General features: G+C 39.5%; 1 protein-coding gene across 1 annotated transcript; it reads right to left on the minus strand.

Annotated features, from left to right (window-relative positions):
* Nucleotides 1-6,065: 6,065 nt before the first annotated feature.
* bcas2 (BCAS2 pre-mRNA processing factor) lies at nucleotides 6,066-10,606 on the minus strand. The gene is made up of 7 exons (XM_061074977.1): nucleotides 10,441-10,606; nucleotides 8,389-8,481; nucleotides 8,223-8,293; nucleotides 7,106-7,267; nucleotides 6,964-7,014; nucleotides 6,789-6,869; nucleotides 6,066-6,689 (listed from the first exon to the last, which is right to left on the minus strand). The coding sequence occupies exons 1-7, from the start codon at nucleotides 10,531-10,533 to the stop codon at nucleotides 6,563-6,565; spliced, it is 678 nt and encodes a 225-aa protein (XP_060930960.1). The 5' UTR covers nucleotides 10,534-10,606; the 3' UTR covers nucleotides 6,066-6,562.
* Nucleotides 10,607-12,630: the final 2,024 nt, after the last annotated feature.

Here is a 12,630-nt window from a genome sequence, read left to right on the forward strand (position 1 = left end):
TACGATTGGGATCATTTTAAACTGATCCCAGCAGGAGGGTGGATTCATGGTGGATATCAGTAATAAAACTAGGTAACTAAAATTGGTTACTTAAATAATACAACATTTATATCATGCATTTTACAGTATTTATATTTATTCATCAATTTCACTTGAATTGTTCAACAGGAAGTACATAAAGTAGGTAGGCTATGTAGGCTAGCAACCTTTCAGTACAGCAAATTATAAATTATAAATATTTCGGCCCCATAAAATAATCCCCCAAACAGCTGTCAATATTGAACTCAAATAATAAATTCTGTCTTTGTTCATTAAACATTAATCACACTGACACAATCATCAGTCATGGACTTATCAAAAATAGTATCTAACAACTGCATCTCTTATTGGTCGTCCAGTCGGGCCCTCATTCCGACAGAATGCCGGAGGTTGGTCAGTGTCTCCAATGGGCTCAGGTGCATCAGGGACGTCATCAAAGAGAGGGACTTTGCACCTGGTCGCGATGTTGTGTAGGACAATGCAAGCAAGTATTATGTTGCATGCTTTCTGTGGTTCCACTCTCAAGTAGTTAAGGCATGCAAAGCGCCTCTTCAGAACTCCATTTAAGCGCTCAATGGTGCATCTTGTTTTGCAATCAGCAGTGTTGAAGCGTGCCTGCTCAGGCGTGCTTGCAGCCAGAAAAGGGGTCATCAGCCATGGTAGAAGAGGGTAGGCACTGTCTCCTAATATGATACCATTTGGTCGGTTTGTTTGGAGCTCTCTATATAGAGCGCTTTCCCTCAGGATGTGCGCATCATTGACAGACCCAGGCCACTTCACAATGCAGTTTGTGATGAGGAGCTCAGCGTTGCCCACAAGTTGAACGTTGATGCTGTGTCTCCCCTTTCGGTTTACAAACTCCCACTCATTCTCATGAGGTGCTTGTATGTGCACATGGGTGCAGTCGATTGCTCCAATAGTATTGGGCATATTCCCCAAAAGAAAATAATTCTGCTTGGCCTGGATGATCTGGTCATCCTTTGGAAATGAAACAAATTCATCAATCAGGCTGGCCAATGCAGTTGACACACTTTTCAGAACATCACAAACAGTTGATTTTGTCACACCCATGTAGTCACCCACAACTTGTTAGAAAGTCCCACACGCATAGAAGCGCGAAGCAATAAGGACCTGTTCCTCCACAGACAGACCTTCACTCCTTTGGGTTCTGCATTGGAGGTTGGGCCTGAGAAGGTCCACAATATACTGAATATCAGCTCTTCCGTAGCGAAACCGAGCATACAGCTCCTCATTGGTATATTTCTGCAGTGGATCTATACGCTCAACATACACCCTTTGACGCTATCTTCTCCTGTGGTGGCGATGGACAACACCTGCCATGTCACGATGTTGCAGAGGATGGTGAGCCTGTGATGACAGCAGAAAGTGAGCCTTCTTCAGAAACATTTATTCTTAATCTCAGCCCTGTAATCGAGGGAGAAAGTCAATCACAGGTGGAGCCAGAAGGTCTAGTTCCCACAGGACCCCAGAGAGAGGCTCAAAGCACCCAAAGAAAGATGACGCCTATAAGGTACTTCTGCAAAAAGAGACTGAAAGGGCAGAAGTACAGATCCATCTAGCAGAGGAACAGCTTATTCTTGCCCGACTGCAGCAAACCAAGGCCAGACTTGAGATCCGCCTCCTAAAGGCCAAGCTTGGACAAGCTGGTCTCTACCACAGCAGACGAAGCAGATGATGATGATGAAGAAGAAGGAGAACGCATAAGAAGAACTACTCATAACAAGAACTAAGAAGTTATTTATTTTGTTAAGTATTGGACATTTAAGCCTTTTTTCATCCAGTTCAATTCAATAAATCTTTGTTTGAAACCTGTTCGAAACATCCATAATGTATTTGTGAGAAAAGTATGTATTTATTTATTTATTTGTTGTAGGTCTCAGATGAGTGGACTGCCTGTTTCCAAGAAATGGACAATGGAGGGGGATGTTTATATTGTTTGTTTGCTGTTCCATTCAGTCCTATTTTCTGTTCAAATAAAGCATATTGGAGTGACCCCACACTATTCTACCTTTTGGTCTTTACATAGCTACATTGTGATAGTCCCATTTAGACCACAGGTAATCCAGATTTGGTAATCCTGTAAAGTTTGAATCCGGATCAGAGTAATCCAATCCCACATTGCTTCGAAAAACCAGTATAAAAATAAAATGGATTAAGTGATCCTGGATAGCAGAAAAAGAGATTTCCAAATCTGGATCAGTTTGATCCAGATTAAAATTTTTGAAGAACCAGCCCGTGATTAGAGTACAACTGAGGATTATTATTATTTTCATTATGACAATTGTGATTCTTCTTGGCATCTCTCCTATCTCTCTTTCTTTTCTCCCCTCTTTTCCACACACTTCTCCTCTCTTCCCCATTTTCTATGCTCCCCCAACCAGTCAAGGCAGATGGCCGCCAGCACTGAGTTTGGTTCTGCTTGAGGTTTCTCCAGTTAATGAAGTTGCCAAGGTTGCCAAAGTGCTGCTCATTGTGGAAACTGTTGGGTTTCTCTATTATTTTTAAGGTCTTGACCATATTATGTCATGATTTGCGTCTTAGAATTTAACTGAATTGAATTCCTTTTATTATAGTTCATTCATCTTTTTGCCCTGGATTTTTGTGAAGCACATTGTAAGCCTGTTAAGAAAAGTGCTATACAAATGAAGTAATTAGGGCCCGAGCACCTCCGGTGGGAGGTCCTATTGAAATTGAAAGGAACAAATGAATTGGCTTTTTGAGGGCTTTCCCATGCTCAAAAAGTTGTTAAACTTTGCAGGAAGTTAGAAATGGGTGAAAATTTACGTATTCTGGAGTATTTGGAAATGGGCGTGGCAAAATAGCTCAACAGCGCCACCTACGGAAAGCCCCCTCAGTTAAACTTCACCGATCCTCACAAAAAAAAAGGTGGTTATGTATCATGAAAAGACGCACAAAAAAGTCTCTCAGTGCGTTATGAAAATCGCAACAGGAAGTCCACCATTTTGGATTTAGTGGCCATTTTGGCCATATTCAACATTTTTACTTTGATGTACTTGTCGTAGAGCTATCATCGGATCAACTTAAAATTTAGACGAGTGTCAACACAACAATATGGAGATCTAAAGTTATCAAAAAAATAAACTTTTCGTCAGAGCGTGTGACCGTGGCGTTGCGTCAAAGTTTGATTAAACGCCATCAAAACACGGGCGTCTGTATCTCGGACAAATTTGGTCTAATCAAGTCCAAACTACACACATAAGACAAGAGTCGCGACCCGAAGACAACAACACAGAAATCGTGACTTAAAATCACAGTGCCCCCTGGTGGCAGCAGGAAATGTCTTGTTTTTTCAACGTCTTACACTTGGAAGTATTTCTCCTCATCCACATTGCGCAACCATGTCAAACTGTGGCGAATGGGTCTCAAGGCATTGATAATGAAGATATAGGATTACTGGGACTTTTCGTCAAACGCCATATTAATGGCGTGGCATCAAAGTTCATCAACTCGCCATGACACAAGAAATTGCTATAACTTCATAGTTCAATTTTCAATCTCCCTCAAACTACATGTGTGTATCAACAACCCCCCCCCCTGAAAGCTGTCAGACGGGTTTAAGGAATGGGCGTGGCAAAATAACTGACTAGCGCCCCCTAAAGGGCAGCCCCGGCACTATGATTGGCCTACAGCTACGAAAATCAACGGGGACATGTGTCTTTTCATGACAAAGAAATAAGTCTCTTGGATAGATATGCTATAGTAAACAGGTAGCCCGCCATTTTGGATTTGGTGGCCATTTTCGCCATATTCAGCATATTTACTTTGACATACTTGTCGTAGGGCTTTCATCAGATCAACTTAAAATTAAGATGAGTGCCTTCACAACAACATGGAGATCTAAAGTTATTGGAATTATAACGTTTCGTCATACCATGTGACCGTGGCCTGGCGTCAAAGTTTGATTACACGCCATTGAAACACGGGCTTCTGTATCTCAGGCATATTTGTTTCAATCAAGACCAAACTAGGCATGTAAGACAAGAGTCGCGACCTGATGACATCTACATACACACCATGACTTAAAATCACAGCGCCACCTAATGGCTACAGGAAGTGAAGCGTTTATCCTTGCCGCAGTGCAAAAAAACCCATGCAACGCGAAGACGAGCGCTTGGTCATTGAACGCTGTCTCTTCCCCGACCACAACAGACTTGGAACGCGCGTGTGCTCGGGCCCGTTAGTGCTACAACGAAGCCCTAGTTATTATTATACCTCTTTCAAGGCCCAACTCTCATGAAACCACCTTTTAATTCCATAGATCTGGATTTTTATATCTATCTGCATCAAAATCATAAACTCATAAATATCAGTCCCCTAAACGTGCTAGATTTTTTTTCTCATAAAGGTCCATGAATTATTCCCTGAGAAATCCACAAAATGGGAGGAAAAAATGCTCTCAAAAAGAAAGTGAAAAAAGGGAAAGGAAAAATAAACTCCCTGATCCACCCGTGACCTGGATCCACACCAAGGTTTAATGGGTTCGTCCTTCCACAAAATGTTATTGAAAATCGGTTGAGTAGTTTTTGCATAATCCTACTAAAACAAAAAAACAAAAACACAGCCCCCCCCCCCCATGTCTCAAGGGTGAAATTCCAGCAATTGACCTATAATCATCAACATATCTACTCACAAAACAACACAATCACAGCAAAAAACATGGACTCCACACACGCGCATTATAGGTTACTTATGATGTTATTCATTTACATGTTTTCTTGTGTAACGAGTTATCCTATTGTCAGTCTATGTGAAGAAGGACGTGAACATGGTGACCTTTTAAGGATAATGACGGTGGCAAATATATATAAGTTTGATACTTGAGCATTGAGAAAAAAAAAAATCCCTGTCCATTGAATGTTAGTATGATGCAGTATATCTCTCCCCACAGTTGTGTTGTGAAGCTCAGGTGTTGTTATTCTGGCAGAGACGTGTTGATTCCAGTTCCTGATCAAACAGCAGCTGAGGCTGTAGTGTGCTCTGCTGTTGTGTAAGACTGTTTAATAGGAAGTAGTTCATATTATTTTGCCTCTTGATACAAAACAACCACTGACTGACTGTAGTTGATGAGTTACAGATTACACAGATCATCTACTCGTATAATCAGTGAACATACAATCTAATATTCAACTGGCTGTTGTCAAACTGACTGTAGATGTGTTATTAGTTAACAGAAAACGTCACTGTCCCAGTGGGACTCTCACCAGTGAGTGGGTCTGATAGCTGGGGCACTGGTGCATGATGCTGATGATTTAACAGCAGAGTTCATGAGTAGTATTTTTCCTAACAGGTCACCAGGCATTCAGCTTCAGACACGAGGGCAACGTGCAGTAGGTCACTGCCAGTACGTGAGTTTAGCGAGTGTTATATCCTTCAGTTCAATGAATAAGAGGCTATTTATCATAATTAAGAATAAGATTAAGATAAGATACATTTTATTTATCCCACGCACAGACATGCACAGGCATACTCATGCAAGGGGAAATTTAACCTCTGCTTTTAACCCATCTGGTGCCAGACACACAGAGCAGTGGGCATAATGATAATGGGATGTTATTTCGAATGTACTGCACTGTCATGCATGATGGTTGATTTAGCTCCTTTAAAATAATAACAGTATAAATGTTGAACAATTGTAATCCGTCTTGAGGAGGATTTTACATAAACATAGTGGCACTCGGAGAGCACATACCTCCACCAAGGCCAAACGGCTGCACTTAATTCCCCAAACTCATAACAGTTCCCTAAACGTGCCTGACTCTTTTTCACCAGGATCCATGAATGAATCCCTCAGAAATCAGTGTAAAAATGTCATCTCATTATGTTACAGAAAGTGATAAAAAAATCCTGAATCCAGCCCCTGATTCTGCATAAACAGAATTACATTAATACACTCAAGGTGGGTTATAGTATATAAAGTTGAAGTATGACTTCTTATTTGAGAAATCCAATTCACAGACTAAGACATATTAAGAAATGTTCACTTTATTAAACAGCATAAAAAAATACACAAATTGAATTCACGGTAGGGCTCACTGAGATTTGATTCAGAAACTATGTACAATATTTGAAACCTGCATGTTTGTATAAATTACATTTTAAAGAGAGACTATGTAACTTTTACTGAACTGTTACACACATAAATGCTGATGCTGCAACAGTAACACAAAAAGAAAAGAACATTAACCTCGATAAGCTACTGGCTGAACTGTAGCAGCCAAACCAGAGTGTATTGATGTGAGATATAATCTCCCTTTAAACAGCTGTGTTTCTTGGAAAAAGGAAGGAAAAAGGTAGAATACAAAGTGTGAGATCTTGTAAAATGTGTGCTGTCACTAAGGTTTCGGGGGCAGATCCTTCTGAGTGTTGAAGTTATTAGATGGTGAGGTTTCACATTAGATCTCCTCCATACAGGTAACGTTCCCTCCTCAGGGTTCTCAGTCCAGTGAGCCTCATAAAACCAGGTGAATCTGCTCCAGCTTCTCTAGAAGTCCTGTCGGATGTTCTCCTTATTCTCGTCCCCCTGCTGTTGTCTGAGCTGAGTGACATCGTTCTCCAGCTGGATGATGGCCCGCTCGATCTCGTAGTTCTTGCTGACCAGAGACACCCAGCTGTTGAGGGACAGACACAGATGCTCTTACAGAGGGAAATTCAACCTGAATATTCTCTACATAGAGCGATACAAACATGTGAGCTCTAGAAAAACATACTTGGACTCGAGCTCTCGCAGTTTGGCTCCTCCTGCCAACTGATCATTCTTACGCTGCCAGTTCATATCCTGAATTTGCTTCCTGTGGACCAAAAAAATATATTTAAAACCTGCAAAATGTGAACAAAGGGGTTATTCCATTTTAACATGCAAATCATGTTCCCGTCATCATTAACCTGAATTTCTGAAGTTCCTTTTGTGCCATCTCAATCATGAAGGCCAGGTTACTGCAGGGGAAAGATAAAATAACACATGAGCAGGTTTAGACTAATTCCACACAGAGATACGGTCTGTGATAAAAAAGCCGCTGTCACATACTCATTGTAGACTTTCCATGCGTTGGTTCCATATTGTGACATGAGCTCCAGGTTCTCAATGCGGACGGCCTGGTGCTCAAGCTGAGCCATCGAGTTGTTGACACACTCCTGCCACGCTGTAATGTCGTTCTTCTGTCCTGCGGAGGGCGCTGGCAGCTCATATCTACAAAGGGAAGAAAAAAGTCATGAAATAAATCAACATCTGGAGCCACAGAGCAAAGAAATAGTGAAAGAGATAGAAAAATAGACCAGTTCTTTGCTTTACAATACAGTGGAGTTATGCTTAAAGCTGCAATCTATCAATTATCGTTGAATTCATATAATGTGTCACTTAAAGTTGTATTCAAAAATTGGGTTTTAAAATGAGCACTGCCAGGAAATAACTTAGACACCCACAGAGATGATTTACCACTAAAACTATTTAAATCACCTAACCATGCAAATTAGTTTGAAGCTACAGAGCATTCAGAAAGGTTCTTTCTGAGGAAAGCTAAAATGTTTTTATTTTTTATTCAGAGTCAGAGGGAAAACCAAGCCAAGTCAGGTTTATTGACAGAGCCCGAAAGAAACTTACCGAATATCTAAACCAAATGGCCTTAGACTTTTTACATTATCACTCAAAATGAAGTGAACTAGCCAAGCAGCTAATAACCCTCAAAGCAATAACAATAAACAATCTGTCAAACTACAGGCAGACGGTAAGAATCCATAGACTCAGTTCCATATAGGTATTTCTCTGTAGTTTTGTAGTTGATTACAGCGTGCTTGTATATGTATATCCTTGAGAAAGAACACACAAATACATTTCAAACTATGCAGGCAACTAAAACATTTGTGGGCAACGGAAATAGCATTATATGAACATTAAAATAAACCTACCTATACTAAGTACGTTATATTTTAACAGATATACAACTTTTTTAAATCAAATTAGACTTTTTATAACCCAACAGAAACCCGGAAGATATGTCATTAAAAACATCACAGCAACTCAATAAGTAGTATATTTAGAATGTAGTCCACATAAAATTTGTTTGTTTGTCAAAAGGAAAAAGCACAGCCCCTGTCCAAACTATACAGAGGCCCCAGCGCAGGCCCCTGCAGTGTGTAAGGTTTACCTCTTCATGCTCAGGAGATCCATGGGCTGTCGAGCCGCAAGTCGCTCAAATTCATTCCTCATGATCTCTGTCTGAAGGGTGACAAGACAAAAGAAAGGGTGTTTATTTCTGTTGAAGCACTGGCAAAAGCCATGGAGATGGTTTGGGGGGTCTGGGGGGTTGTTACCTCAAAAGTAGTGAAGTCAGGGGTGGACAGGTAGCTCAGGTAGTTCTTGGTAGGTCGGTATCTTCTGGTCTCCTCCTCAACCAACGCTGCAGCCTAGAGGCCAAAGGAGAATCAAGACTGTGCACAGGAAAAGCACTGGAGCGTCCAGAAAATTTACTTTTTCACTTTGTACCAAAACTCAGCATTGACATTTTTACATTTCTCCATAATCTTATATTTTGGCAAACTGGCAAATTCTCTGAAACAGCATTAGGCCCTAACACAGGCAATTATTTGATGTGTCAAGCAGTCTTGAGAGTCTGTGGCATACATAAAGATAAACCCAATCAACCAATCGTAAGCCAGTCTCTCTCAGCTGTCAATCATGACGTTTCATCCAATTTGTATCACAATTAATTAAACCCAGTCACATCCATGTGAAAATAACTACCTAAAATGACAGATATCTTTAAAAAGAATGTATTTGATATTTGACTTTTTGCACCATGTTCCATCTGTCAACATAGAGGAGGCAAAAGGTGTCAGGAGTGAGGGACTTCATTTTTATTATCATTATTGTAGGCAAAGGGAGTAATGAGGAGCAGAGGAACAAAGAGGGAATATGATGTGCGTCACACTAAATTGACAAATGCACCCACTGTTTTTCAATTGGTAGTGAAACAGCAGAGCGTCAATGTGCCGCTTCAGTAAACCCTTTTCAAATGATGCTAATCAATCACCCCCGCCTAACAGATGCATCCAGACTTAACAAGCCTGATCATGAACCGAAAGAGTTGGACACATTCTGTTTCTAAGACAGAAGAAATCTTCACACACATTGTATACTGTGCTCTGCATTGCTGTGGGAGAGTCATAGGAGTTTTGTGGTATCTCAAATAAAGTCAATAATCCCAGTACCCAATTCTGGTGCTCTTTGTGAAGTCCATGTTGTGCTTTTAAGGCATATAATGTTGGCTGATAGTAAACATTGTTGAAGGGATCAGGTCTCTAGTGAGATAATTTAAGTAAATTTAAATTATATAAATTTGACCAGGAACTGATATAATGTAATAAAAGTTTTGAAGTCCTTTTCTGTGAGTTTACTGTCTGGTAGGAGCTAAAATCACAAGCCATAATTAATGTTATTAACAACACAAATGCTTTTAGTGCAAAGGTAATAAAGGATGTCTGCTGTGAAAAAGATCTGTATGAGGGCCGGTGCCTAACAAAAGCCAAAGACGCCGTGTTTACAGTAGGGCTGGACAACAAAACAATATATCAATAATTACCCCTATATCATTTTTATGTATAGGAGAGGAGTATAATAGAACTTTCAATATACAATGATATATTGCTTATGCAGCGTGCAAGCACAGTGAGGAGTTATAACACATTATTGATCTACCTCAGATGTGTGAAATGTTTGACTTTTCATCAAATGTTTGTCATTCTCTGGTCATAAAAAATTCTAAAACCAAAACCTTCACTCCTACATGATCTGACCCCACAGAGCCCTGATCTCAACAGGAGTCTGGAGTCAGATTATTCTGGGATAATAAAACATGTGAAGACTATTAGTTTATTATGAGATTTTTCTATGTTTGCTCAGGTGGAAATTGAGTGATACATAAAAACTCCTTATGGCTCGGTGTTTGAAAGCATCCTCTATTAACTAGTACATGAAACATTACAAAAGCTAATAAGAATCAATACCAGGTTGATTTCTATCTTAATAAGGAACATGACTAACTAACTGTTCTCATGCCATTATTTAATGAGTTTGCTTCTTCACTACTGTACTCACGTTATTTATATATATAGATAGATACATCTCCACTCCTGGTGCCAGTGAGCCGTAAGCTTGAGTGAAAGACTACTAGCCGGAATAGATCCAATATATAAAACATAGTACTTATTTCAATGTGTTTTTATTTGCAGAATGCCCCATTCAAAAGTGAAATTTCAGTGTGTCGTTTCCATCTGTGGGTATAGCATGCTTTGCTAAGCTAACATGCTGCGGTTAGCATGGAGCAGATTCCCGGTCTGATTCAAAGGAAGTACCGGTTTACTCACCGCTTCCCGGACACCTGCTGCATCGTAACCTTGGTCAAAATATGGCAAAGCATCGACGAACACTTCACCAGCGACTGACGCCGTCCCGGCCATTACCAATTAGTCTTTATTGTGGAGTTTATTGAACTTATAACACGTCTCTCTTGGCTGAGACACTTCCCGGACAGCTAACTAACAACAGCAAGGATTTCCGGTCCAACCTTCAAAGTAAAATCCTTATTTGAAAAGGCCTTTAGATTTTTACTCGTGACATCTAGTGGCGTGGAATGGAGGTGCAGTTAGGTGCAAAACAGAAAATAATCATTAGGTAGATGAGATAACATAACATAAAATGATCTTTCATTTATTCCACAATTGGGCTATTTGCTGTGTTGCAGTAGCAAAAGCATCAGAACAATATACATCAGTAGAAGTAATAATGACTAAACATGCAATATAAATGCAAGGAAATATCAAAATATGAATATAAGACAAATAATTTATACAAGGTGAACAGAGTGGGCAGAATATATAGAGCTTAACAGATTGCACATGATTAAATATTGTGAAACAGAATGAACATGATAGATGGCACATGAGCCATTGGATTTCACAGACACAAAAGAGTAATTGCATAGTTAAATGAGTTGAAAAATAGTTTACAGTGCAGATATAAATACCGTGGTGAAAGTTTTTTGTTTTGTACTAAGTTGCATTATTCTTAATTGTCGATAAACATTAAAGCAACATAAACAGCATATCTGCAATCAAACTGTGGAATTCTCTAGGAACCATTTTAAATGTTGTTTAATTAACTTATTAATAAATAAAGACCAAAACATTGAATGATATGAGCTTAAAGAGTTCTGTTCATTTTTTGTCATTTTCATTCGTTGTATAGGCTGTGTGTGTGTGTGTTTATGTTTCTATAGAAGCACACACATACATAGAAGGCAGTTAGAAGCACTAGAAGACTATATGTGGTAAACCAGTGGGATTTATAATGAAATGGAATGTAATGTAAAATTCCTCATTTCCCTGATACTTTTGATCATGAAATGTGTAGACGCTATGTTTCTTTACAGACTAGACTTTGTATTTTGTGTTGAAATTGTAAATCGAAGAAAAATAATGTATTAAAGCATGTGTACCTTCAACAAATGTTTCTATTTCAGCTGTGTCCAGGTCTATAGGGATGATGTATTATCAAATGTATTCATATAACTCTTAATATTATGACATTTGAGCTTGAAGAGAGAAAATAAAACAGTAGTTAGACTGACCTGCTTTACCTCTTACGTTAAAGGGTGGATATTTTAAAATACTCATCTGTGTTTGACAAGTCTTTTTGGGTGTCTATCATCAGTTCCTGTGGCAAATTCTACACTTTTTTTAATGCTCCCATTTTTGGGGGTCAAAAGGTTACATTTTAAATCCATGTATCCTTGAGGTCTCGTGCACCGTAACGCACCATTGTTAACATCACTACAAAAAGTGCACACGTGGCAAAAAACCCCACAGTGCTAGGGCACCAAGGCCAATATTCACGATTGGACTGTGAGCTCTCCCTCTCAACCAGTCACCTTTCATTATGGTAATTCATGGTGTTACAACTGGCTGCTGTGTTGTCAGCAGTGTCCTCTGCTGCATTTAGCTGCTTATCTTTTTCCCCTTTTTTTATATTGCACAAAAATGTATGCTTAAACTGTAATTATTCAAATTATTTATTTATTTGTTAGTTATTCCCTTTTCTCTACTGCCTTATATTCGTTTGTATGCCTCCAAACCAGTGGCAGCCAATAGCCAGAGACATTATGTTAAGGGTTGTAAGTCCAGACACACATGTCTTTGGTCTCTTGAACATGGTATCTCAAATCTGCCTTTAGGGAATTTCTTCAAGTCCTGACCAGTTTTCACTTAGATTCAAAGATTAAGTGATTAGATTCCAGGGGTCAAAGGTCAGGTCAGGGTGACCTCATATCATTGTGAATGAAATATGTCAGGAACACCTTGAGGGAGTTTCATCTGATTCAAACATTTACTTGGACTGAAGGAAGAACTGATTAGGAAATGGGCGGCAGAAGTCAAAGGTCAAGTTAACTGTGACCTCACATCCATCTTGGATTGGATATCTCAGAAACAGCCTTGAATAATTTCTTCACATTTGGCAGAATCGTGTTGCCTCTCTGTGCTCTCTTTGCTCACAGCATA

The sequence above is a fragment of the Limanda limanda genome, chromosome 7 (genome assembly GCF_963576545.1).
Source record: "Limanda limanda chromosome 7, fLimLim1.1, whole genome shotgun sequence".
Lineage (NCBI taxonomy): Eukaryota > Metazoa > Chordata > Actinopteri > Pleuronectiformes > Pleuronectidae > Limanda > Limanda limanda.